This window comes from Oryza glaberrima, chromosome 8, assembly GCF_000147395.1.
Source record: "Oryza glaberrima chromosome 8, OglaRS2, whole genome shotgun sequence".
Classification (NCBI taxonomy): domain Eukaryota; kingdom Viridiplantae; phylum Streptophyta; class Magnoliopsida; order Poales; family Poaceae; genus Oryza; species Oryza glaberrima.
In genome coordinates, this window is record NC_068333.1 from 442,953 (window position 1) to 465,759 (window position 22,807).

The 22,807-nt window shown below is 40.6% G+C and overlaps 4 protein-coding genes across 6 annotated transcripts; 3 read left to right on the top strand and 1 right to left on the bottom strand.

Annotated features, from left to right (window-relative positions):
- Positions 1-3,364: 3,364 nt before the first annotated feature.
- Positions 3,365-7,726, top strand: LOC127782713 (TOM1-like protein 5). Its single transcript, XM_052309981.1, has 10 exons — positions 3,365-3,538; positions 3,742-3,910; positions 4,239-4,317; positions 4,758-4,856; positions 4,939-5,052; positions 5,390-5,553; positions 6,409-6,484; positions 6,674-6,759; positions 6,878-7,033; positions 7,106-7,726. The coding sequence occupies exons 2-10, from the start codon at positions 3,810-3,812 to the stop codon at positions 7,434-7,436; spliced, it is 1,206 nt and encodes a 401-aa protein (XP_052165941.1). The 5' UTR covers positions 3,365-3,538; positions 3,742-3,809; the 3' UTR covers positions 7,437-7,726.
- Positions 7,727-8,980: 1,254 nt separating this feature from the next.
- LOC127783381 (phosphatidylinositol-3-phosphatase SAC1) lies at positions 8,981-16,145 on the top strand. Of its 2 annotated transcripts, none has more exons than XM_052310647.1 (16): positions 8,981-9,139; positions 9,253-9,457; positions 9,916-10,081; positions 10,209-10,431; positions 11,162-11,238; positions 11,550-11,737; positions 12,025-12,122; positions 12,382-12,515; positions 12,601-12,735; positions 13,447-13,816; positions 14,081-14,202; positions 14,339-14,458; positions 14,580-14,810; positions 14,890-15,078; positions 15,162-15,273; positions 15,377-16,145. In XM_052310647.1, exons 1-16 carry the CDS (start codon positions 9,068-9,070, stop codon positions 15,620-15,622), a joined length of 2,688 nt encoding a protein of 895 aa, XP_052166607.1. In that variant the 5' UTR covers positions 8,981-9,067; the 3' UTR covers positions 15,623-16,145. The 2 variants fall into 2 exon arrangements, with proteins under 2 accessions (XP_052166607.1, XP_052166608.1); XM_052310648.1 differs by having other exon boundaries at positions 14,598-14,810.
- A 287-nt stretch (positions 16,146-16,432) lies between these two features.
- Positions 16,433-19,184, top strand: LOC127783382 (uncharacterized). Of its 2 annotated transcripts, none has more exons than XM_052310650.1 (8): positions 16,433-16,820; positions 16,924-17,059; positions 17,240-17,309; positions 17,428-17,521; positions 17,617-17,830; positions 17,947-18,088; positions 18,267-18,437; positions 18,767-19,184. In XM_052310650.1, exons 1-8 carry the CDS (start codon positions 16,574-16,576, stop codon positions 18,863-18,865), a joined length of 1,173 nt encoding a protein of 390 aa, XP_052166610.1. In that variant the 5' UTR covers positions 16,433-16,573; the 3' UTR covers positions 18,866-19,184. The 2 variants fall into 2 exon arrangements, with proteins under 2 accessions (XP_052166610.1, XP_052166609.1); XM_052310649.1 differs by having other exon boundaries at positions 16,436-16,820; positions 18,777-19,184.
- Positions 19,185-19,417: 233 nt separating this feature from the next.
- On the bottom strand, positions 19,418-22,740 carry LOC127783383 (probable adenylate kinase 2, chloroplastic). Its single transcript, XM_052310652.1, has 7 exons — positions 22,438-22,740; positions 21,946-22,041; positions 21,607-21,735; positions 21,385-21,519; positions 20,757-20,903; positions 20,128-20,202; positions 19,418-19,913 (listed from the first exon to the last, which is right to left on the bottom strand). Exons 1-7 carry the CDS (start codon positions 22,627-22,629, stop codon positions 19,815-19,817), a joined length of 873 nt encoding a protein of 290 aa, XP_052166612.1. The 5' UTR covers positions 22,630-22,740; the 3' UTR covers positions 19,418-19,814.
- Between the last annotated feature and the right edge of the window lie 67 nt (positions 22,741-22,807).

The window sequence follows — 22,807 nt, forward strand, 5'->3', positions numbered from 1 at the left end:
GGGCCATCTGCATCTTCATCCACCTCCACATGTCGTTAGAGGAGTAGACCAGTGTTGTCATGGTTGCGCCCCTATGTAAAAGATCTCTGATCGGGTGCCCGCCATGGCCACTATCACAGATCCACAACTTTGTCGCGCGGATGCTCCCCATCATGCCCACTATTGACCTCATTGAGAAGTCAATCAAGGCGCCGGCCAAGCACCTCATCGCCACGTGCAACCTCGTGCGCTACCATGGGCGGATCTAGCATCAAGCTAGAGGGGGTTCTTCTTCCTCCTCCTTCTACCCCTACTCTTCTTCCTCTCCCTCTTCTCCCACCTCTCATATCTCCTTTTCTTCATGGGATCCAACGGGGTAGGGGGACTCGAGATCCCACAGCACCCACATTGGATCTGTCCTTGTGCACTACAAGGGCTGGCCATGGATTGGGTCTCTGGTGTGCACCGCCAGTCGCCGTCATCGCCCGCGTCGCTCGAGAGAGAGGAGTCGAGGTAGTCGCTGCGTAACTCTTCTTCTGCCAGCCGGCCACCACCCTTCTCCTGCCGCATGTTGTCCTTCTCCTGCCGCCCTGGAGAAGAGGGGAGAGAGGGGGAGAGAGAGGACGATTTTGCTAAAGTAGACGATTTGAACCATTGTGTCTAGAAATAGAGGGCTTAGGTTATTTGGAGTTACTATTAGAGCAAGTTTAATAGTAGTGTAGCCTAACTATTAGCTCTACAAGTGAACACATCGTCTATAATATAATATACTCATACAATATTTATAAATAAATTATATGCTACATTGTTAATACATAGCTAACCTCTCATACGCACATATGTAAATATGTAGCTATAGCTTAATTTTCTTCAACAACCTGTCCTCTCTCCTTCACTTAAGAATAAATATGATGCGGTAATTTTTATAGACCGTTTTTCTTTCTCTGTTCACTTAACTATAAGTATGATGTAATAATTTTTAGATCTCGATTATTGTACTCGCTCTTACATGGCATTCACGGTCACGGTTGCATCTGCATGAGACCTCTCGAATTTCACCACGCCACTTTTGTTACCCTTTCACTTGATATTTTTTACCCAAATGATCTTATCATAATCCCATATCACTCTCCCAACAAGCAAGCAGGCAGGCAATCCAAGAGATTAATGCAAAAGCAATCACAAAAACAAGCTATACTCAACTCAGTTACTAGTATCGTACTCTCTCTATCTCAGAATATAGCAATCTAAGATGAGATGTGATATTTAAGACAATGTATCTGGACATTATCAACTGCATGACACACTGACATCCAGCAGGAGTGAGTAATTAAGCTGGCTGGCTGGCTGGCTGGCTGTCTTCCTACGGACCAACTATCTGAAAGCGAATCCACACTGTACACTGATGATCGATGGTTCTTCTTCATCTTTTCCATCTCTTGTCGTGTCAAAACGCCATTAGCCAATCTAAATATCTATAATCATCTACTCTTTCCTCTTTTTTTCTACAGTAGTTATAAACTACGCCACGTCACCACCTCTATCACCCCTCTAAAATCACAGTCGAGAAAGCACACGGACTGGTGAAACGGGCCCACCTGTCAGTGAGAGTGCACGCGAGCTGTATCCAGGGTAGCGCGGGGGGTGGGGCCCACGAGGCCATGTGCAGGGGTGGGCCCCACACCCCGGCGCCGGCCTGCAAGGACAGGGGTCCCACGTGTCGGGCTCCCGTGCGCTTCGGTTCGGCGCGTTGGACGGCGTGGGACCGACCTGCACCCCCCCTGCGCATGGGCCCCACATCCCCCGCCGCGCCACACGCCAACCTAAGCTGTCGGCCCCTCTCCCTGCCTTTCTTCTTTTGCGAACAGGCCCCTCAGCTTTTGATGAATTTCATTCAATTTACACTGAATCACTGCCTATACCCTGCCCCTCTCTCTCTCCAGATGGTCAAATTCTCTTCAAACTTTGGAACATGGGTGTTTAGTTTGTTTGTAATTTTTTTAAGTATACGGATACATATTTAAATTATTAAATATATATTAATAACAAAATAAATTACAGATTCCGTCTATAAACTGCGAGACGAATCTATTAAGCTTAATTAATCCGTCATTAGCAAATGTTTACTGTAGCACCATATTGTCAAATCATAGCATAATTAGGCTTAAAAGATTAGTCTCGCGATTTACATGTAAACTGTGTAATTGGTTTTTTTTTCCATATTTAATGCTCCATGCATGTGTCCAAACATTTAATGTGACGGAAAAATTAGAAGTTTAAAGAAAAAAGTTTGATTCTGAACTGGTATTCTCAAGTGAAAAAGTGTTACTACTCCACTATCATATATTTGACCGGTTCCTGGTGGGAAAACACCCTACTACATGGTCTTGTTTATTTAATTACTATACTACGTCGGAGGAAGAACAGATTAAAAATAAAATGAATTCTTAACTTTAAGATTCAAGGTAGGTGGATATGATTTTGTATGAACCAGTCAATCATAAGCACCCATTTACCATACAATTACATCATTCTAATTTATAGTTCTCTAGAAATAATAGATACTATAATAGCTATCTAGGATATGGAACGATGTATAATTGATTTATATTACTGAGCAACCAAATTGTGCACTGTAACCGGTTTTTAAGTAAGAAAAATGATTATGTCTCCCTTCTAACTATTTCAAATATTGTCTTCTCAACTTATTTTTCTCAAACGGTTTTAACAGTTATGTATATATTTCTTCTCTGTTTGTGCTTAACGAAGCAAATGCTATTCTTCTAAGGGTATGTTCGGAAATAAGGATGCCTTTGGTTAATACCTCGTTCACCGTGAACATATTTTCAAAACCGATTTTCTTAAAACAATAAGTAAATCTATTTTTAAGTTTATAATAGTCAATACTTAACTAATCATACGCTAATTGCTAGTTTCATTTTCCATGACATTGACGAGCTCAGCTCCAATTCCTCTACCGAACTCAGCCTTACAAACAAATTACTCATGTACTACCACAAAATGAAGTGCATAAAACTATTTCATTTTTTATGTACAAATCTAAAATAACATAAGTTTTAATTATAAAAATTAAAGATAGTCTCCAACTACTACTACCCAATAAAAAACAGGAGAAATGTATCAACAATAAACGAATGATCCAAAGAAGGTGTACGCCAATTAAATATGGAACCCATGGACCACTCATCAGAGGAGAAAACAAGTGTAAAAACAAGAAGAAAACATTGTGGAAGTTTCTAGCCAGGCAGGCACCCAGGGCAAAGCTGCAGCAGAGGGTCTTTGGTGGTGATAACTGAAAAACACAGGGTGTAATCTGTAAAAATGGAGTCTCCATTCTTTAATTTCTCGTTGAAAAAATTCCGTAATCTTAGCTTCTTCTTCCTGCTTCCTCTCTCTCTCTCTCTTCTCTCCTCCCACTGAGATCCCTCTCCCCTCCCCGCCATCGCCATGGCTCCCCCACCGCCGCCGCCGCCGCCGTCGGAGGAAGAGACGAGACACTAGAAAAGACGGTTCTTGACCGAGTTTGCGGCCGATCCGGGTCCGTATTTCCCTCTGCCCTCTTTTTCTTTCCATCGATGTGATCCTCTCATACTTGTGGTTGTAGATTACTGATTCCTCTTCGTTTGTCCGGAAGGAATGTTCTTTTCGTGCTTGCCGGCTGCGGCGCCATGAGAGAAAGAGGAATTATTTTTGTTGTTGTTGTTGTTTACTCATCTTCTTCTTTGTGTGTGTGGATTATAGGCTTGGATTTGCCGCGGGAAAGGAAGGAGTTTCGGGGGCTGATAGAGTGAAAGGCGACGAGGGAGAAGATGGCCTCGGAAATGGTTAAGGCGGCGACGAGTGAGAAGCTCAAGGAGATGGATTGGGCCAAGAACATCGAAATCTGCGAGCTCGTCGCTCAGGATCCTGGGTATTCTCGCGATTCCCCTCTTGCATAGTGCCTCTTGACTAGGTTTTCATCTCTAGATTTCTAGTTATCCCGTTTAGCATTGCAAGTTTGCTAGTTGAGGTTTTGGTTATCTAATCCCTAGTATGCAATAGTAGTTTTTTTTTTTCCTTTCCCATTGATATTTTAGTGTAAAGATGGATTTGTACTGAAGGAGCTATCAATCATTCATTGCCAGTTGGCCTCAATATTTCCTTTAGACAAGTTATGGCTCATGGTTTGCCATATGGAAAGGGTGCTTTTATGTCCTTGAATGGCCTATTTATGTTTATCAACCTGTTACTGTCACCAGGAAAGCGAAGGATGTGATCAAGCCGATAAAGAAGTATTTAGGTAGCAGGAGCAAGAACACTCAACTTTATGCTGTTATGGTAAGTTATATTTTGGGGAAGAAGCTTCCTTTATGCTCTGGCTCCCAGATTAGATTAGTTCACAGAGACATTCTCGTTAAAAACTTGTAAGAGATTAGATATGCCCCGTTTATGCACCAACCTACGCTTTCTGTTCCTAATATTCTGTTGCAAATCACCCTCCAATCCTTGCTTTTCTTTAGAAGGGATCATAGAAGTAGTTAAAGATGTTTGCTTGGCTATGGAGTTAATTCTGCGTTTTATGCATCACACCTACATTTTTGATCTCTTAGTCTTAGGTCATATTTGGTATGTTGGTACAAACTATTATCATCCTTGTATCACTACAATTAATAACCTGTCTTCCATAGGGAAGCTTATTGAAGTCGTAATTGTGTGGATATCTATATCTTTTTTGTTACCATACCTTTAATCTTGATTTATTGTGCTATTTGTTGTAGCTGTTAGAAATGCTCATGAATAACTGCGGAGAACCTATCCACAAGCAGGTCATTGATAACGGTCTTCTCCCGATACTTGTGAAGATTGTGAAGAAAAAGGTGATTTGTTCTCTTTTCTTTTTCCCTGGAAGTTGGAGGAAGGTTGTTGAGATGTTGACTTAACATACTATCTGTATTTCAGACAGAATTACCAGTTCGTGAAAAAATATTTCTTTTGCTGGATGCGACCCAAACATCCCTTGGTGGAGTTAAAGGGAAATTCCCTCAGTACTATGGGGCATATTATGAGTTGGTGGTATGTATCATATTTTAATATTTTATCTTCATTAAATGCTGTGTTGAAAATTTGGACAGCACAAAGTGAATCTGTATAGTCTATGGTTTTTCTTTAATATATTTTTTGTCACAAAAAATACCTCCATGTGCTCTTCTTAATCAATTGATCATTCCTGAGAATCGTGAGGTCTTGTGTACTGGTATTTATTGATCGCCGCATGATTTATGATTTGACCACCTCCACAACACTGATAGGTTTATCAATTCTTGACATATTGCTATAATGTTATCTTAAAACAGGAAATATCTATCTTTTTGTATACATCTGAAGTGATTTATTGTCTTCTCTTTCGTAGTCTGCTGGCGTTCAGTTTTCGAATCGCCCAAATGTTGTTGTTACACAAGCACAAGCTCCAGTCCCGGTCCCAGAACCAACAATCGAACCAAATAATAACAGTTTATCTAGGAGATTGGACGAAGGACAGAAGGAAGTGCATGCGCAGCCTGTTTCCGAGTCAAGGTATTTTCTGGTTTCTACTTTAATTATGATATCATGTTGTATGTATATGAAGCTTGCACTTTTGTTGTTCCAATCTCACAGTACTTACAATACTTGATCAAAATTTCCATGTTTTAGCAATTGAAATCGATTTTTCCTAGAGTAAGTTCTTTTCTACTGAATAGTGAAACTGATAGTTGCATTAAAATACTTTCATCAAATGTTCCATGGCCAGAGAAAATTGTTCCTAGAACATCCAGCATAATTATTCAACTCTTTACTCACAGCTGATGATGAACTGACAGCTGCGACCCATGACTTGTTCTAATCGTCTCGATGTCATTTGAGCAACAATGCCACAAGTTTACTGTGTACAAACATTGATGCTTTTGACATAACACTGTGGGTAATCAAATGGTATACTCTGGTTTTAATATGTAAGACTCACATGTTGGTTTCTAGAATTGATGCGGCATTTCAGATTGAAATGTGTGCGTTTATAGCACTTATTAATTGCTATTATTTTTTTCTGTGTGCATCTTTGGTTGCTATGAACTATCCTTGTTGATGTACCATGGTAGGAGCAAATAGCATGGTGCTGATAGAAGAAATCGATGGTTCTCAAATGGAATATCCAGGATCTAAACACTTCTTTCTGCATGATAGTATTCCACATTTAGTAAATTAGTAGCATGCCTTATCCATGGGGTGTTATGTCTAGCATATATGCATTTTCTGTTGTTTATTAACACTATTAGAGAATATAATAGTTTGATGGTGTCACGATTGTGATGATTATTACCTCTTTGTGTTAACCATTCAACTGCCTTTTGGCTTTTCAATCGTTTTTACAGTGTACTTTGGTTTATATTGCAGTATAATTCGGAAAGCTTCTAGTGTCATGGAAGTTCTAAAGGACGTGCTTGATTCGATGGATCCTAGACACCCTGAGGTATAGATATGGTGGATTGTATCCTCATTTGCGTGATCAATAGTTTCTTTTTCATTTCTTGATTGTTGTTTATAGATTTACCTTTTTGCTTTCGTATGCCTCCTCCGGGGAAAATAACTTCAGAGGCAATTTATTTTTCTCAAGCACTGTGAACTCTTACATGGTTATATCTGCAACTGTATTTTGTAGGGAGCAACTGATGAGTTTGTGTTGGATCTTGTGGAGCAATGCACATTTCAAAAACAGCGAATAATGCATCTAGTTATGACATCAAGGTAAGTGTCCACTGTTTGGTGCTCTTCAATATCTTTTGACATTGCTCCTTCAGTCCGTGATATGTTTATAAGCAGCTATTTTTACATTGACATATGAGTTGCTATCCTTTGTTGCTAGGGATGAAGTGGTGGTATCACAAGCAATTGAACTGAACGAAGAGCTTCACAAGGTCCTTGTACGGCATGATGCGTTGCTTTCAGTTCAGCCAACTACAACAGTAGCTTCTACTCTCAAGGAGGAAGAGGAAGAAGATGCCGAAAGCCTTTACCGGAGGTATGTGTATTCGTTCTTTATTTCTTCAGTGGTGGAAGGTGGCCGATTACTAAATTTTCCTCACCAACACAGGCTTCGAAAGGGTAAAGCATTATCGGAAGATTATACAGATGACTCCATACCATCATTTCGATCTATACCTGAAGACAAGATGCGCCGCCCACTCACCATTGAGCCATCCAACACTGATAAGAAACTGGGGGCACTGAATATTCGCTCGCCATATCCTGAAGCGAGGCCTGACGTGCTGATTCCACCACCGCCTGCCAAGCACGCCGAGAGGGAGAGGTTCTTCCGGGAGAAGAGCATGGATGCCAACTTGCTGGGCCATCTTAGGGGCTTATCATTGCACAGCCGGGACGGCAGTAGCTCGTGTAGCGGCAGCACAGATTATGGAGACTGAGGTGTAGGTATATGCGGTACATAAAGGATTATTTTTTGTTCTTCAGGATGATATTCTGCTTGCCCGGCAATTGATGTTGAGAGAGGCAGCCTCAGCCTCATCGTCATCATCTTCTCGCTGACCATTGTACACTTGGTTTTCTAATTCTTTTATAATTCTTCCCCCTTCCGCTTACCTGACATTATCGGAAAGTTGAACAATGCTGTGTTGTGAGCTTTCAGTTCTATAGAGATGCTTGTGTGGCAAGCTGTGTGAGTGACCATCTGCATTGGTTTTACTCTACTTTCATCTCCTTTTGGCTTTCTGATGTGTAGTAGTGGAGTAGTGCTGTGGGTTTTGCTTGTGTCAGAAGCGTGCCATTCAGCTTTTAGCCAGCAGATAATGGATCAGTTGAGCCCCATGATCATGGTGGTGTTGTGGGTCACTCTTCTCAACAGCATTGTAAAAGATTATGCCCATGACTATGAGACACCTTTCTGGCAAGACCAAAGATCCACTAGTATCCTGGAGTAAGTATCTTTGAGACAATCTTGAATGGTTAGGCTGGCTTGCCAAAGTATTTGACTCTACCTGCTAGTGGAGTAGAGATCTGGCAGATTACTGGTATTATTTTATGTTCAAGTGGGTATGCATTCTTTGGAAGGCATACATTTTTTTATTTTCTAGTTACATGGGGTAGCATATAGGAGCAAAGATTTGTGTTGAACTGTTTGTAGAATTTGTGTAGCAAGGGAAATGACCAATTGGACAATAGGAAAACGATCATCAATCATGACTATCACTGTTCATTACATCTAAAGCTATTCTTATCAAAGCGACAGGTTTTACATGATGTCAAGCATGTGAACGTTTGAATTGAGCAAATCCCTGTGTAATTTCCTTGTGAATTCTTGTGTAAAATTCTGATTCCTATCAAAACATAAACACATAGAAAAGCATGGCTCCGAATAATTTTATTTACATACACAGGAAACTAAAATTTTCCAGGTATTTATCTCTTGTTATACTACTCCCTCCGTCTCATTTTTAACTGCAACCATAAGTTTGTGTGCCCAACTTTGATCGTTCGTCTTATTTGAATTTTTTTTATAATTAGCATTTTTATTATTATGAGATAATAAAACATGAATAATACTTTATATGTAACTTATGTTTTTAATTTTTTTCAAAATTTTTTCAAATAAAATGAATCCTGAGATTGACGAAGTCACCACTTGCGTCGTCGACGGGCATGTCGCCTTCCACTGAGAAAAAAAAAAAGATGTTACTGATGCTATTGTAACCACTAGGCTAAATGCCCTTTCGCGGCATGTTATTACTGTATTAGTCAGTGAGACAAAAAAAAAAAAAGAGAGAGAGAGAGAAAAACCGAACGGCTTATATCATCCATCATATTCCAACAGGGCCTAATTGGAAGACGTAGTTTTGGGCCGTAAACTAAAATTATAGGCCCGTAATCTATTTCCATTATGGGCCAAGAGAGGCTACTTAGATGGCCCGAATATCGTAGAAAAACAAAGAAAGAGGCCCACGAACGCCGCTTCAGTGCAGCCTGCGCCATCGTCGTCGTCCTCCTCCTTTCCTCTCTTCTCGCAACCCTTCCTCCTCCTCTCGCTCGCTCGCCGGAGGCGATGACGGCGGAGGCGGACGACCCGACGGCGGCGGAGACGCTGGAGAAGTTCCGCCTCTACGAGACGCGCGCGGTAAGCCCCCTCACTCTCTCACTGCCTCTATATCTCTCTCTATCTAAGATGAGGATGAGGAGGAGGAGGAATCACTTGATCGATTGGGGTTGGGGGGAACCCTGGATTTGCAGAGGTTCTACCTGATCGGGACGTCGCGGGAGAAGCGGTGGTTCCAGGTGCTCAAGATCGACCGCTCCGAGCGCTCCGAGCTCAACATCAGCGAGGACCCCGTCTGGTACTCCCAGCAGGAGGTCAAGAACCTCCTCCAGCGCATCTCCGAGGGCAACCGCTCCACTGGCGGCCTCACCTTCGTCACCAAGGCCTATGGCATCGCTGGTACTTGGATTTTCCCTCTATTTTGTCGGAAATTAAAATTCAATTTGGTCCTCCCATGCGGCAGTACATCATTCTATTCATCGTTATTCACTTCATGAAATTCTGGATAGTTTTCTTCCAATTGGATTATCCTAGCTAGGAACATTGCCTACTTACTATGCCATAGTGATTATTTTCGCTCCCGAAGAAAGAGGCGGAAAATTGCAAATGCCCTTATTGTCTCCTGTGTCAGTAATGTAATGGGTTCTTACTGTAAATCTGCAATGACAGTAGCTACCTATTCACCCAACCAGATGTCGGAAGTGGTTCCGAACAGAAATGAATTGGATAAAATTTGATTTAAATGGGAGATAATTTAGTAACACTAGATTTCTTATTCATCTTGTCGAATTCACAAGACCTGGTTCCTCTTTCCATTGTTCCTCAAGCTATTTCTTTTTGTTTCTTCTGTTATGTAGGTTGCATCAAGTTCTTGGAGTCATATTATCTGATTTTGGTCACCAAGCGCCGCCAAATTGGTTGCATTTGTGGGCATCCTATTTACTGTATAGATGAGAGCCAGATGATAACCATTCCACACTCATCTGTGCAGACAGATGTTGCAACCTCTAAGAATGAGCTAAGGTGATTCTTCCTGTGCCTTCTCTAACGTTTCTTTTTTCATTCATTTCCTCATCTTTTCTATGCACCTTTACAGTTTCAACTTGTGGGTACTCGTATATATTTATTTAACTTAAGAAAATATTAACAGGTACAAGAAACTTTTGGCTAGTGTTGATCTCACCAAGGATTTCTTCTATAGCTACACATACCCCATTATGCAGAGCCTGCAGCAGAATGTTACTTCTGCAGGGATGAAGGAAATGCCTTATGAAAATTTATTTGTCTGGAATACTTTCCTGACACAGCCGATTCGGTCAAGGTGCCGCAATACTCTCTGGACAGTAGCGCTGGTCCATGGGCATTTCAAGCAGGTTATGTCTAACAAACAATCCACAATTTGGTTTTGCCACTATTCTTGTTTCTGGTGTATACTTCTGCAAAACAGATAACTCATTCTATTTAGAGCTTTACGTACTCCCTTGATCATTCCAAGAATGCGTTTGCTTCAAAATGCCTGGGAACTGGGAATTTATCTGTAGAGTCATTCTAGTTATAATGTGGATAACAGATACCGAATACCTACTTATTTACCAGAGTATATTGCATTCGAAATGAAGCGCTTGGAGCTTTATCCGCAAAGTCCTACTAACTTATATTCCTATTTCTCATTTGTTGGAGTAGAATGCTAGGTGAGTTGTGGTATAAGAAAAAAGGTACCACCACGATTTCAATTCCAAAGTTCATTTTCATCAGTATTTTTTTTAAAAAAAATCCAATCCATAATAAGAAAAAAGTGCAACTACTATGATGTTGTACCAAGTCTTTGTTGTCATCATCTGTCTGTTCCTTACTAACTGTAACTATTATTACTTGAAAACTAAAGGCTTTGGGAGTTGGAAATTGTTGCTTGGTTGATGACTGATGACTGATGAGTGTTGATACTGTAGAGTACTTATTTAGCTTATCTATATTTCTGTCAAAATTATATCTCCCAACTTTCATCTGACCTGTGCAAATATTCATAAATAAATATGCTACAACTATTTTTGAAATTATGCGTACTACATACTAGCATAATGTATTTTCCATTTGATTTTCCAGGTCAAGCTATCAATATTTGGCAGGGAGCTAAATGTTGTTCTCATTTCTAGAAGATCACGGCATTTTGCAGGGACACGGTAGGTTGTATGTGCTTTAAGATTTCTGGAAGCCCTTCTATTTGGCGTGTGCTCAGCTCAGTCCATTATGCATACTTGCATCCTCACCCATTGACCCTTTTTATTTGATTGCTGTTGACTAATGACAACTTGTGTAAGATTTTGTTTTCATGAATTCATGCTTTACTTTTAAATCAATGCTTGGTGCTCCTCTACTATTTGTTTCCTCTACTTTGTGACTGAAACCAAGAAAAATATTGTCTATGCTTTGTTAGTAGTATCTTAGTTTTATTCAATTTGAAATTTTACTACCTTTCTGATGATACCTGTAGGTATTTGAAAAGAGGCGTGAATGACCATGGAAAAGTTGCTAACGATGTTGAAACTGAGCAAATAGTCTTTGAGGAGGAAGCTGGTTCCTGGAAGGGAAGAATGAGTGCAGTAGTACAGATGCGGGGATCGATCCCTCTCTTTTGGTCGCAGGAGGCTGGCCGACTTAGTCCTAAGCCTGATATTATTGGTAAATAGAGTGTTTTTTTAAAAAGAAATATCTTATGACATCTAACATGAAGCCAACTTACATGGTTTGATTGGAGAATATTCATAAATCAATTCTGTCAAAAAAATATTCATATATGAAAACCAAATTTCCTATCTGACCATGCTTCTATTAGACCTGCATGTCCAGTAAACACTCTGAATTTTAACTATTAGATGCTTGTTCAATCTCCTCTCTGATATGCTTCTAAAATATGGGAATACATAAAATTTCTTGAGAAATCTTAAATTTAATGTATGTTTCTGCAGTGCAGAGATATGATCCTACATATGAAGCAACTAAGTTACATTTTGATGATGTCGCTCAGCGCTATGGGCATCCTATCATAATACTTAATTTAACAAAGGTATTTTCTTTCTTCTTGATTTTGGGATCTCAACGGGAGTATTCTGTTGTCCTTCCATCTTAAATATGAGACTGATGAACTGAACTGAATAGTTGATCATTGTACATCTTAATTGCTCCATTTTTCCTGAATAAGTCTCATTTGGTCATGATCAATTTGTCGAGGTACAGTGTTGTTTCATCAGTTGTTTCTATATCCAACCTCTTGATTTTATGTTTCAATATATTGCTCATCAAGTTTCTTTGTGCTATTTGTGTAGACTTTTGAGAAAAGGCCCCGAGAGATGATGCTCAGGCGTGAATATTTTAACGCAGTTGGATATCTTAATCAAAATGTCCCAGAGGAGAAGAAATTGAGATTCATCCACTGGGATTTCCATAAATTTGCAAAAAGGTTTACATTGGTTCTTCATAAATTCCAAATTTGCTTGAGTTAGCGTGTGTTTCATATGCTAATGGTTCTCCATCTCTTTTTTCAGTAAGTCTGCAAATGTTCTGGGTGTTTTAGGAGGTGTTGCTAGTGAAGCACTGGATCTCACTGGATTTTACTACAGTGGAAAGCCAAAAGTTCAAAAGAAAAGGTCAACTCAGCTTAGTAGAACTACCACCGCAAGGTACCAATATTTCATTAAGTTTACGAGTTCATGTAAAATAAATCTCTCTCTCTCTCTCTCTCTCTTTCTACCTGGGTGATTTCGATGGCCAAATATAACAAAATTTGTTTTCTACCAAATTCCGGTCGGTTAATGTCCGGTCGGTCTGTTCTTTTGCCAATTGATAAAAATTGCAGTAAATTCAAATTTGAAATTTTACAGATTGAGATCACCCCTCACTCTGCCAGTGTTTTGGTTGCTGCTTGGATTTTATTCTGGCATTCACACACTGGTGTCATAGTTGTGGTAGTAAAAAGGCCAACATCAGTAGCTCACAACCAGTAGTGTTAGCTATGCACAGTGCACCTTACAAGTGTTACGAATCCAGCAATTTGATGGTATTGTTGCATGGTCCAACTGTAGGTGCGTGGTAAGTTAGATTTTACATTGCTTGTGTAAAGTGAGTTGTGCAGTGGTGCTAATGTATAATTCTTATTGAGCCAAACATTCTTTTAACTAAAAGGAGAATCCAAAAAATAGTACCTCAATGTAATCCTTTTACACAGTGAGAACTGAAGTGTAAGCCTGCCACATGACCTTAGGGTGTCAGATAATGCCATACTTGCTGTGGCGTCCAACTGTCCAAATTATGTTCAAAATTAGAAGTGCACATTTTGTGTTCAAAATCAATATGTTATGAGCAGACGATATTTCCCATATTTCTTTTCACAGGGATGGTTCCATTGATATAAGAGCTAGTTCTGGAGACCTTTCAAGGCTTTCGAGTAATGCAGATTCACTTGGTCCCACTGCTTCTCAAGATATAAGAAAAGATGACAGCAAACAAGAACTTCTTGGTGATGGTCCTTGTTATCAAACTGGAGTTCTTCGTACAAATTGCATGGATTGCCTGGATCGTACAAACGTTGCTCAGTATGCTTACGGCCTTGCTGCTTTGGGAAGGCAGCTACATGCAATGGGAGCGACTAATGTTTCAAAAATCCACCCAGATAGCAGCATTGCTTCAGCTTTAATGGATTTGTACCAGAGCATGGGTGATGCACTTGCTCATCAATATGGAGGCTCAGCAGCACATAACACAGTAAATAATTTTTGCCTCTTGTTTTTCTCTTATTTTGTTAACATCAAGAGGATTTCTGAATCATTTATAATGGTCATAAGGCCCTTATAGGAAACTCCCCTTTGGTAGTCCTGAGCTGATATAGTTAGTAAACATGTACCCCTATTTGTAACTTTGGGATGAAGCATTGGCCAATCTCACTGACATTTTTTCTCTTCTGTTTGTGTCTACTAGTGCTCATGACCTTCCAATGAACTTAAGTTTAGTCTACTTGTTTCTTTTCAGGTTTTCCCTGAGAGGCAAGGGAAGTGGAAGGCTACCACTCAGTCTCGGGAGTTCCTCAAATCAATTAGACGGTATTACAGCAATGCCTATACTGATGGTGAGAAACAAGATGCCATAAATCTGTAAGTCTCTCATTTTTACCTACAATCATAAAGATCTTAAGCCAGCAGGATGGTGGATTAGCTGTCAGGATGATTTACTTCTGGTAGGTGAAATTTATGTAGCTCAACTACTGTTTCTTTTTGGTGTTATTACCAGATTTTTGGGTTATTTCCAACCTCAAGATGGAAAGCCTGCTCTCTGGGAATTAGACTCTGATTACTATCTTCATGTGACAACATATGGCGATGATCTTATATCTGATAGCTACCATATGACGTAAGTTGAAATTTGGTTCTATGCTTCAATTTACATAATTATTTTTCGGTTCCTTGTGTGACCAGATGTAGCACTTGTTTTATGCCGTAAATTGTTATGTTTATTCATGTTAAACTGACAGCTCCTCAACTGGAAATAGTGCACCTGGGGAATCTGGAGCTGCATTGAGCCCTGGAGCCACATTGAGCCCTGTTCCAGCATGTAAGGAGGACTTCTCAAGGATGAAACTTACTTCATTTGACAAACTTATTGAAAGGACTTGCAGTTCAATAAGGAACGTGCGGCTTCACTGTGATGCTGATCTGAAACAGAGCGGAACTGTTGGAACTTCTGGAATGGCCCCAGATGCAGTGTATGTCTTTTTCTCATTCATGCGCTCTTATGTGGAATTATCTTATCAATGTTGTCCTTACAGTTTGCCTATTATTCAGGGAGATACAGCTTAGAACCCCAAACTGGTTGTTTGGTCAAAGAAAACACGCAGAGACTGTCCCAACAGTAAAAGTTATTCCAGTGGAAAATGCAAATGAGGGTAACGGGGAGGACACGAATGTTTCTCTATGTGGGGAATTGAGTTGGCTTTCGTCAGCAGATACATGCGAGGAGGACAATTTCAGAAGGTTGTCCCAGTAGTAGTTCAAACAGGTCTCGTTTTAGTGTCCACCATGTCCAGCTATAGTTTAATTTCTGTTAATTCATGCAGGTATCTTGCATTCACAACAGCGGACGTAGAGAATGGCTGGTATGGTGGAACACTGATATATGATCAAGATGAAAACAGCGGGGCTTATAAACATTACTCTGAATTTTGCCAGGTAAGAGGCTTACATGGTTCACAGATCATTGTGAAAGACTAGAATCTCATCTCATGCTTCCAAACTCATAACCTCACCTGTTTATGGACATGACAAAATGTAGGGCTCAGTCATGGATCCCCTCGAGCACGATCCCGAGAAAGAAATGCATTATGCGGAGGCCCTCAGCGTGGATATTGACATCACTGATGATGCAACGGTAGAAGCAGAAATGCAAGCTGCCCTGGACGATTACCAGATAATAGGTTCAGACCTCAGCATTATTCCATCTTGTGGATCGCTCGCTGAAGATCCAAGCCAGCTGACGAGGTGGATCATTGGTGATGATAAACTGCAAGTCGCACAGTAGCCCTTTTCTTTTTTTTGCCAAAGGGCTGTACAGATTTCTACAGCAGCCTTGTCATTCATAAACCAGTTGCGTAGATACGAAGCTCTTACCTTACAAAAGAGCTACCCCAGCCGGTGTTTTTATCCATTTTGCTGGGAGCAACCATGCATGCAAATAAACATTGCTGGAGGCAAGGTTAGCTTTATTTGTACATATAGGATTGGAGAGCATAAACATGGAGGGATAGCACTACTTGGGAGTATTAAGTGTATGAAGCAGATCAAAGCTGTATTTTTTTTTTTGTTGAATAAACTGTATGTGTGTAGTCTTCATTTGTTAAGATTTCTGGCCTGTATTTTCTTGGGTTGGAAAAATGAAATGCATTCACAAGTGGAGTGGTTAGTTATAGTTAAGACTTAGTAAGAGCTTGTCTCCCTAAATGACGGGGGCATGAGTCGTTGTGCCATTGGTCGGAGCTTGTCCTTTATTTACCCTTAACCTTATCTTATCTTATTCAGCATGCACATGGTATTATTAATTTTTAGTACAATGTTCTGCCGGGGTTGTTGCTTACTGATGCAAAACTCTTTGCAAGAATAAACTATACCATCAGCCACCAATTAATCTCTGAGTCCTTATTAACGAATAACAGTAATAATACAATAAACAATGTATACGGCGGCTATGGCTATGATGTTATTCTATTGCAGGAGTTGTTGTGTCTGACGTAAGCACTGAAGTGGATATGATTTGGAGTACCATCCTTTACTGCCAAATTTCATCTGTTTTTTTTTTTTCAAGTTCTTTAAGAAGAAGTCCAAATCAAACTCTCCGAGTCACAAGTAGAAGTATGAATCTTAAGAAAAAAAGAGTTTTAAGCATACAAATATAAGCATCAATCTGATCTGCATTCGACACTTTGGTCACTAGTTGAGTTGAGTTGAGAGTTGCTGACAAAGCAAGCGGCTTTCCATGTCTATCACCTCCGCTTCCCGCCGCGCCGGCGCCGCCGCGTTCCCCATCCTCCGACGAATCGGCGGCGCGTTCCGCCGCCCCTTCTCGTCGGAGCCGGACTCGGCATCCTCCCCGGGGTACCACGTCGCCGGCGGGCCCAGCTTCATGCGCGGCGCGGTGTTCTGGGAGCCCGGCCGCCCTCTCACCCTCGAGGACTTCCGCATGCCGCGCCCCAAGGCCGGCGAGCTCCTCATCAAGACCAAAGGTCGCATCATTGCAGCCATCTATCGTCTGCTGCTCCTGCGTTTCTTTGTTTCTTTGTTTGTTTCCTCGAATTATTGAGGCTGACGCTGGCCCAATCTGTGCAGCTTGTGGAGTTTGCCACTCCGATCTCCATGTTCTCAAGGGTGAGCTCCCATTCTCCAGCCCCTGCGTTGTTGGGCATGAGATCACTGGGGAGGTTGTTGACCATGGTACTCACACCCCTGCTGAGATCATCAACAGGTTAAGTATATTATACTGATGTGACTGACCCAGCTGGTATTATCAAGAAACAACCTATGCTTGCTTGTTTGTTTAGGCTGGTGAATGTATAGGCATGCGTGTTACTGTAAACTTGAGGTTGTGGATTGTGGATTGTGGACTTGGAATTGATTGATTCTTTCTCCCAAAAACATATTTTAGGTTCCCAGTTGGCAGTCATGTTGTGGGTGCCTTCATAATGCCCTGTGGGAATTGCTTCTACTGTGTTAAGGTAAGTAAATAATAATAGTACCTTCTCCTTCATGCCATTCTTTCCAAGAGAAAAAAAGAAGAAGAAGAGAGGTTGCTTTGCTTTCTTGATTGCATACATGTACATCAACTTGATATAGGGCCAAGAAGATCTGTGTGAGTCTTTCTTTGCATACAACCGTGCTAAAGGAACGCTATACGATGGTCAAACCCGATTATTCCTTCGTAGCAATGGTAATCTTAAATATACAACTCCTCACATGATATGTGGGTAATGATACAGGTATAACTGTGCCTTTGCTTACAGCATTCTTTTTATGCATTTCCAGGAAAGCCAGTGTACATGTATAGTATGGGTGGGCTTGCAGAATATTGCGTTGTGCCAGCCAACGCACTAGCAGTTCTTCCCAACTCTTTGCCATACACAGAGTCGGCGATTCTAGGATGTGCCGTGTTCACTGCATACGGCGCCCTGAGGCATGCTGCTGAAATGCGTGCTGGGGATTCAGTAGCTGTGATTGGAGTCGGAGGGGTTGGTTCAAGGTTAGCTGATATGAGATGTCTTCATCCATGCCTCTCTTTTTTTTTTTTTGACCTTTTGAAATAAGCTGAGTGAAATTTTTTACTTTTCGTATGTCCTCATAATTGGAACATTGCAGCTGTTTACAGATAGCCAAAGCCTTTGGAGCTTCCGAAGTCATTGCAGTGGATGTTCTTGATGAGAAACTCCAGAATGCTAGAACACTTGGAGCAACCCATACTGTAAATGCTGCAAAAGAAGATGCAGTTGAAAAGATTAAGGTATTTGTTAACTGTCAAGTTTTCTTAGCTACTTAACCACCAGCAGTTCAAAAACAACTCGAATTCTGTTTTTAATTTCCCGTTGCTGATCTTAATATGCTATTTCCCGTCTTCTTCAAGTGTCCATCTTGAAAATTTCCCATTGAATGTGATTATTTGAATATCTTACTGGATGCAGGAAATTACTGATGGGAGGGGTGTGGATGTAGCTGTGGAAGCACTTGGTAAGGCATTGACATTTTCTCAGTGCGCCAAAAGTGTACGAGATGGAGGCAAAGCTGTTATGATTGGCCTTGCTGCCACAAATGTGATGGGGGAGGTGGATATAACCCGTCTTGTTCGCCGACAGGTACAGAAACTAGCTCCAATGAAGTACTATTGACTTGGTTTTCTAAGAAAGAGAAGAGAGATACTAATACCTTCTTGGTACAAACAGCAAAGCCATTTGAGCTACTCATTCAGTCTAGATGCAGATACTTTCTTCTTGTTCTGCTTGCAAAAGAGGACCATAACATCTTAAACATAGGAACTACTAAACTGCAACATTGTGATAACACATTGCATTTGTTGTTCTGTTGATTCACCATAAATTTGCAATAGCCCCACACAAAAAAACATGACATCAACTGAATTGCTTTCTTGAATTGTACTATTATGCTTGTTTATTTACATGTTCACATGGGACCAGGTGAAGATCATTGGGTCGTATGGTGCAAGGGCCAGGCAAGATCTTCCTCAGATAGTCAAGCTTGCAGAGAGTGGGGCCTTCAATCTTAAGAACACCATATCAAGGAAATGCAAGTTTGAAGAGGCGAACAGCGCCTACGAGGATCTTGACCGTGGCAAGATCGTTGGGCGAGCCGTAGTTGAGATCATGTCGTAGTGATGAGATAATTCTGTGGTTCATAGCCTGGGATCCCACTCTGGGTCAATGAAATAAGTAGGCTGTGACACTACATATTCCATGAACAACCTCACTCCCTGATTTGTGTTAAGATGTCTGAAATTGTTGATGTTGAACTGCAGGGAGATGATTAAATCAAGTGTGTGTTGAACTGCAGGGAGATGATTAAATCAAGTGTGATTTCAAGTGTCATCTCATTCTGGATTTGCCTTTGTTCCTCCTAACAGGAAGGGTGAAGGAGCTAAACAAGCTGACATGTTCTTCACCCTTTTAGTTTTAATGCTCATTTCAGACTTCTCACATGCTTCTGCACTCCTTGATATGAGCTCAATGCTTCATACAAGATCATACATATTGTAGTTGCTTGATATAAGCATTGCCTGTTGTGTTTTAGAGCCAGATATCTAGTTTATAGTAGCACAGAATCACCACATAACATGTTTTGACTTAGCATCAGAAACATCTATAGGGTAGATACATATACAGATACTCCCAGAAGCAGTAGAAAGTAGAAACAAACAGCTGCTAGGGCTCTGCAAATACAATCAAATGAAGTCAACCCTTTCATTAGGGTTGTAAATCAAATACATTCCTAACCATTTCTTCGGTAGAGGTGTTTACAGGACAGCAGCTATGCATGTACATTAAAGGTATGATAGAAAGATTTCTAACATTCATCCTGTCGATGCTTTGTCACTTCCATTTGTCTACAACAATAATGGGATTCTTCAAACCAAAATTCCCATACTTCCAATTTCCAACTACATGGAAAAGTATAAAATAAGTGAATCTGAGCATGTTCAATCGGCACAGATCTTTTGCTCATGCGCTAGCCACCATTTCTGTTTTCTTATCAAGGCTAGAAGTCAGCTGCTTGTCGATCTCAGCAAACACATCATCCACCAAAGCATCCCCTTTTACCTAAATTACAGGACATTGAAGGCAACATGTTGAATGTTAGTGCACTAAGATGCTAGTATTTTTAACTGCAGAAACATAGGTAAAATACGGCATGGTTATTTGATTGTATGATTTTAGCATCATTTAAGTATCAGAAAGGAATGCTGATGTTCAGGCTCTCAGCCTTGGTCCAAGTAATGAGAGTTTTCAATTCAACAGGAGATAACATGCCTACCTCAACTATCACATCTTCGTAAATTGATAGCAAGGATTCTACATTTTGATAATGAGTCTGTAACCTCAGCTTAACCTGCAAAGAAAAAAAAAACAGATGTGAATTGGATCCTGATGACATCAAGCTCTTTTATTTTCAAAATAAACATAAATAGAAAAGCATTAAAGCAGGTTATGAGAAATATTGGAAAGAAAAAAGACAACCATATGGACACTGCAAAGTTCTACCATTGCAATGTGAGATTCAAGAAATGGCATCCTAAACTAGATAAATTCACAATTATCCTCCACCACCACAAGAACCAGTGAACTCACACCATCAGCTCAAATTCAGCTGCTGATCATCAGTGCAAGACCTTGGACACAAGTACACCACAGATTCTACGACTTTACATCGTAAATATTGAATGTTCTGTGGACATGAATATACATACAAACAAAATTACATGATAAGAACAGTCCACGGGCATATGACAAAGTATTTCAAGCTAGTTTGAATAATAAGAGAGCAAATAATTGGAATGTTCAGCACATCAAATAGCAAATGGGTCCATCATGTCAATTATAGATGCACTACTATATTGGCCTTTTTTTTTGTGTCAATAACCTCTAGAAACATCAAACATGTACCTTTTCTTCTGTATCATCAAATCTCTGTGTAAGCCTTGAAGCAATTTCTTCATTCTCCGGTGGGGAATACTTTAGATGGTATATTTTCCCAGTTACAGGATCAAGCCGTCTCCCAACTACCCTTTCAACAAGAAGTTCATCTGGAACCTATATCAGCAAACGATGAACTAAATTACATGTCTGTTCTCCCTCTGTGAAATATAGTTACTAAATTCCACCCCATTTCACTGAGAAATAGATAAAGCCTGCCCGGCAAACATGTTGAGAGCATGATAAAGTTCATTGTCCTTGCAGTTAATAGAAATAATGCCTCAAAATGAAATCGTGGATCTCTTTTATTTTTTTTCTTAAACTAGATTAATCTGTCATTATTTTCAAAGAAAAATGATATATCAGTCACAACTGGCAGCTTTCTTCTGTTCAAGATATTCATTAGCCTAAGTGGCTAAGTGTATTGACCAACAGTGTTTCAAGGACTAGAAGGAGTTTGCAGAGAAACCTAATTGTTACTGCTAGTACTATAGGTTAATTAATGGTGAAAAAGAAATCCTTGTCTAAAAAGGTCAAATATGACAATTGTTTTGGATTATATGCCAGCAATTTGGTGATTCGGTCTTCTGGAACTTACATCCAAAAGAATGAAAATGTCAGGTCGGATATTAAGAGTTTCCAGCGCCATCGCTTGCGAATAGCTTCTTGGGTACCCATCCAACAACCAACCCTTTTCCTGAGCATCTGGTTGCAGAAGGCGTTCCTTCACCATCTGGCAGTAAACCAAAAATATTTCTTCAGCACCATTTATAACTTAACTTCTATGACATCAGCACAAATAACAAAAGTAGAAACCCACATTAACAACAATCTCATCAGGAACCAGCTGACCCTTCTCCATAAATTCCTTAGCTCGCTTCCCATTCTCACTGCCTGCAGCAATTTCTGCCCTTAGCAAATCTCCAGCAGAAATGTGCACCAGACCATACTGCAAATTACACCGCCCATTACTTAACACAATGAAGAAAACCAGTCTATGATTCTCAAAAGATGTTTACGGAACTATTAACAATTTAACTTCATTACCTCATTACATGATACATACATATGCCACATAGCACATGAGTATCATACATTTTTACCAAGCATTATGAAGAAAATAAAAACTGAGACATCATGCAATCCCCAACTCACTTACTTTGCTCTTGATGAGCTCACACTGCGTTCCCTTTCCAGATGCTGGAGCCCCTGCTATCATGACCTTCAAAGGATCAGCCTTCACAGCCACAACAACCTGAAATCAAGTTGGCATAGATGTGTAACTCCAAAGTGTTAATCCACAGGGCAGAGAAGGACAAGGGTTCTCACAGGATCAGGCTCAAATATCATCCTTACAATGCAATTTATAAATGTATAGACTACTAAACCTAAACTAATAAAAACTCCATCAAATATCTTCCATTTCAAGAACTAATAATCAGCACATCTAATCTATCATAGAAGGCAGCAAAAGCTTCAAAATCCCGTAGTTTCGTGGCTAAAATCACGAGCGCACAAAGTAGCCAGCAACCGTAAAAAATCCAAACTTCACGGAGCTTTCTTTTGATCTCCCCCTCTTATAAACTACTACAAGTAGCTAGCAATACTACATGAAGCAAAAATCCCCAAAAACAAAAATCGCAGGTAATACCTTGGCTGCTCGAGGCAAGGAGCGTGGCTTCCTCGTCGCCGGCGAGATGCCGCAGCGGCGGGCGGATTGGAGGCGGAGAGAGCGGGAGGTCGCCGGCGAAGGGGGCAAGAAGAGGCCGCCGCGGACAGTCGGCCTCTCGGCGGATAAAACCGGCGGCGAGAGGGTGGCGGTGGCGGCCATGGAAGAGGCCATGGGCGGCGGCGCCGGCGAAGAACAACACAAACGCACAACTCCTACTACTACTAGTCTACTACTACAAATAAATAAATGCTTCTCTTTCTTAAAAAAGAAGACATTTTTTCTGTTGACAATTCGTGGACGAAAAACATGAGGAGATATGTGTTTCTTTCCCTTTCGATTTGGGAAGTCA

Coding starts and splice junctions, on each gene's coding strand:
- LOC127782713 (XM_052309981.1), top strand. CDS start 3,810: ATGGCCTCGGAAATGGTTAAGGCGGCGACGAGTGAGAAGCTCAAGGAG. Junction 6,485..6,673: donor TGGATCCTAGACACCCTGAG/GTATAGATATGG, acceptor TGTATTTTGTAG/GGAGCAACTGATGAGTTTGT. Junction 6,760..6,877: donor CATCTAGTTATGACATCAAG/GTAAGTGTCCAC, acceptor CTTTGTTGCTAG/GGATGAAGTGGTGGTATCAC.
- LOC127783381 (XM_052310647.1), top strand. CDS start 9,068: ATGACGGCGGAGGCGGACGACCCGACGGCGGCGGAGACGCTGGAGAAG. Junction 12,736..13,446: donor AGTAGAACTACCACCGCAAG/GTACCAATATTT, acceptor TTCTTTTCACAG/GGATGGTTCCATTGATATAA. Junction 14,459..14,579: donor TCTGATAGCTACCATATGAC/GTAAGTTGAAAT, acceptor TTAAACTGACAG/CTCCTCAACTGGAAATAGTG.
- LOC127783382 (XM_052310649.1), top strand. CDS start 16,574: ATGTCTATCACCTCCGCTTCCCGCCGCGCCGGCGCCGCCGCGTTCCCC. Junction 17,060..17,239: donor CCTGCTGAGATCATCAACAG/GTTAAGTATATT, acceptor AACATATTTTAG/GTTCCCAGTTGGCAGTCATG. Junction 17,310..17,427: donor ATTGCTTCTACTGTGTTAAG/GTAAGTAAATAA, acceptor AACTTGATATAG/GGCCAAGAAGATCTGTGTGA.
- LOC127783383 (XM_052310652.1), bottom strand. CDS start 22,629: ATGGCCTCTTCCATGGCCGCCACCGCCACCCTCTCGCCGCCGGTTTTA. Junction 21,736..21,945: donor GTGAGCTCATCAAGAGCAAA/GTAAGTGAGTTG, acceptor TGTAATTTGCAG/TATGGTCTGGTGCACATTTC. Junction 20,904..21,384: donor ACATTTTCATTCTTTTGGAT/GTAAGTTCCAGA, acceptor TTGCTGATATAG/GTTCCAGATGAACTTCTTGT.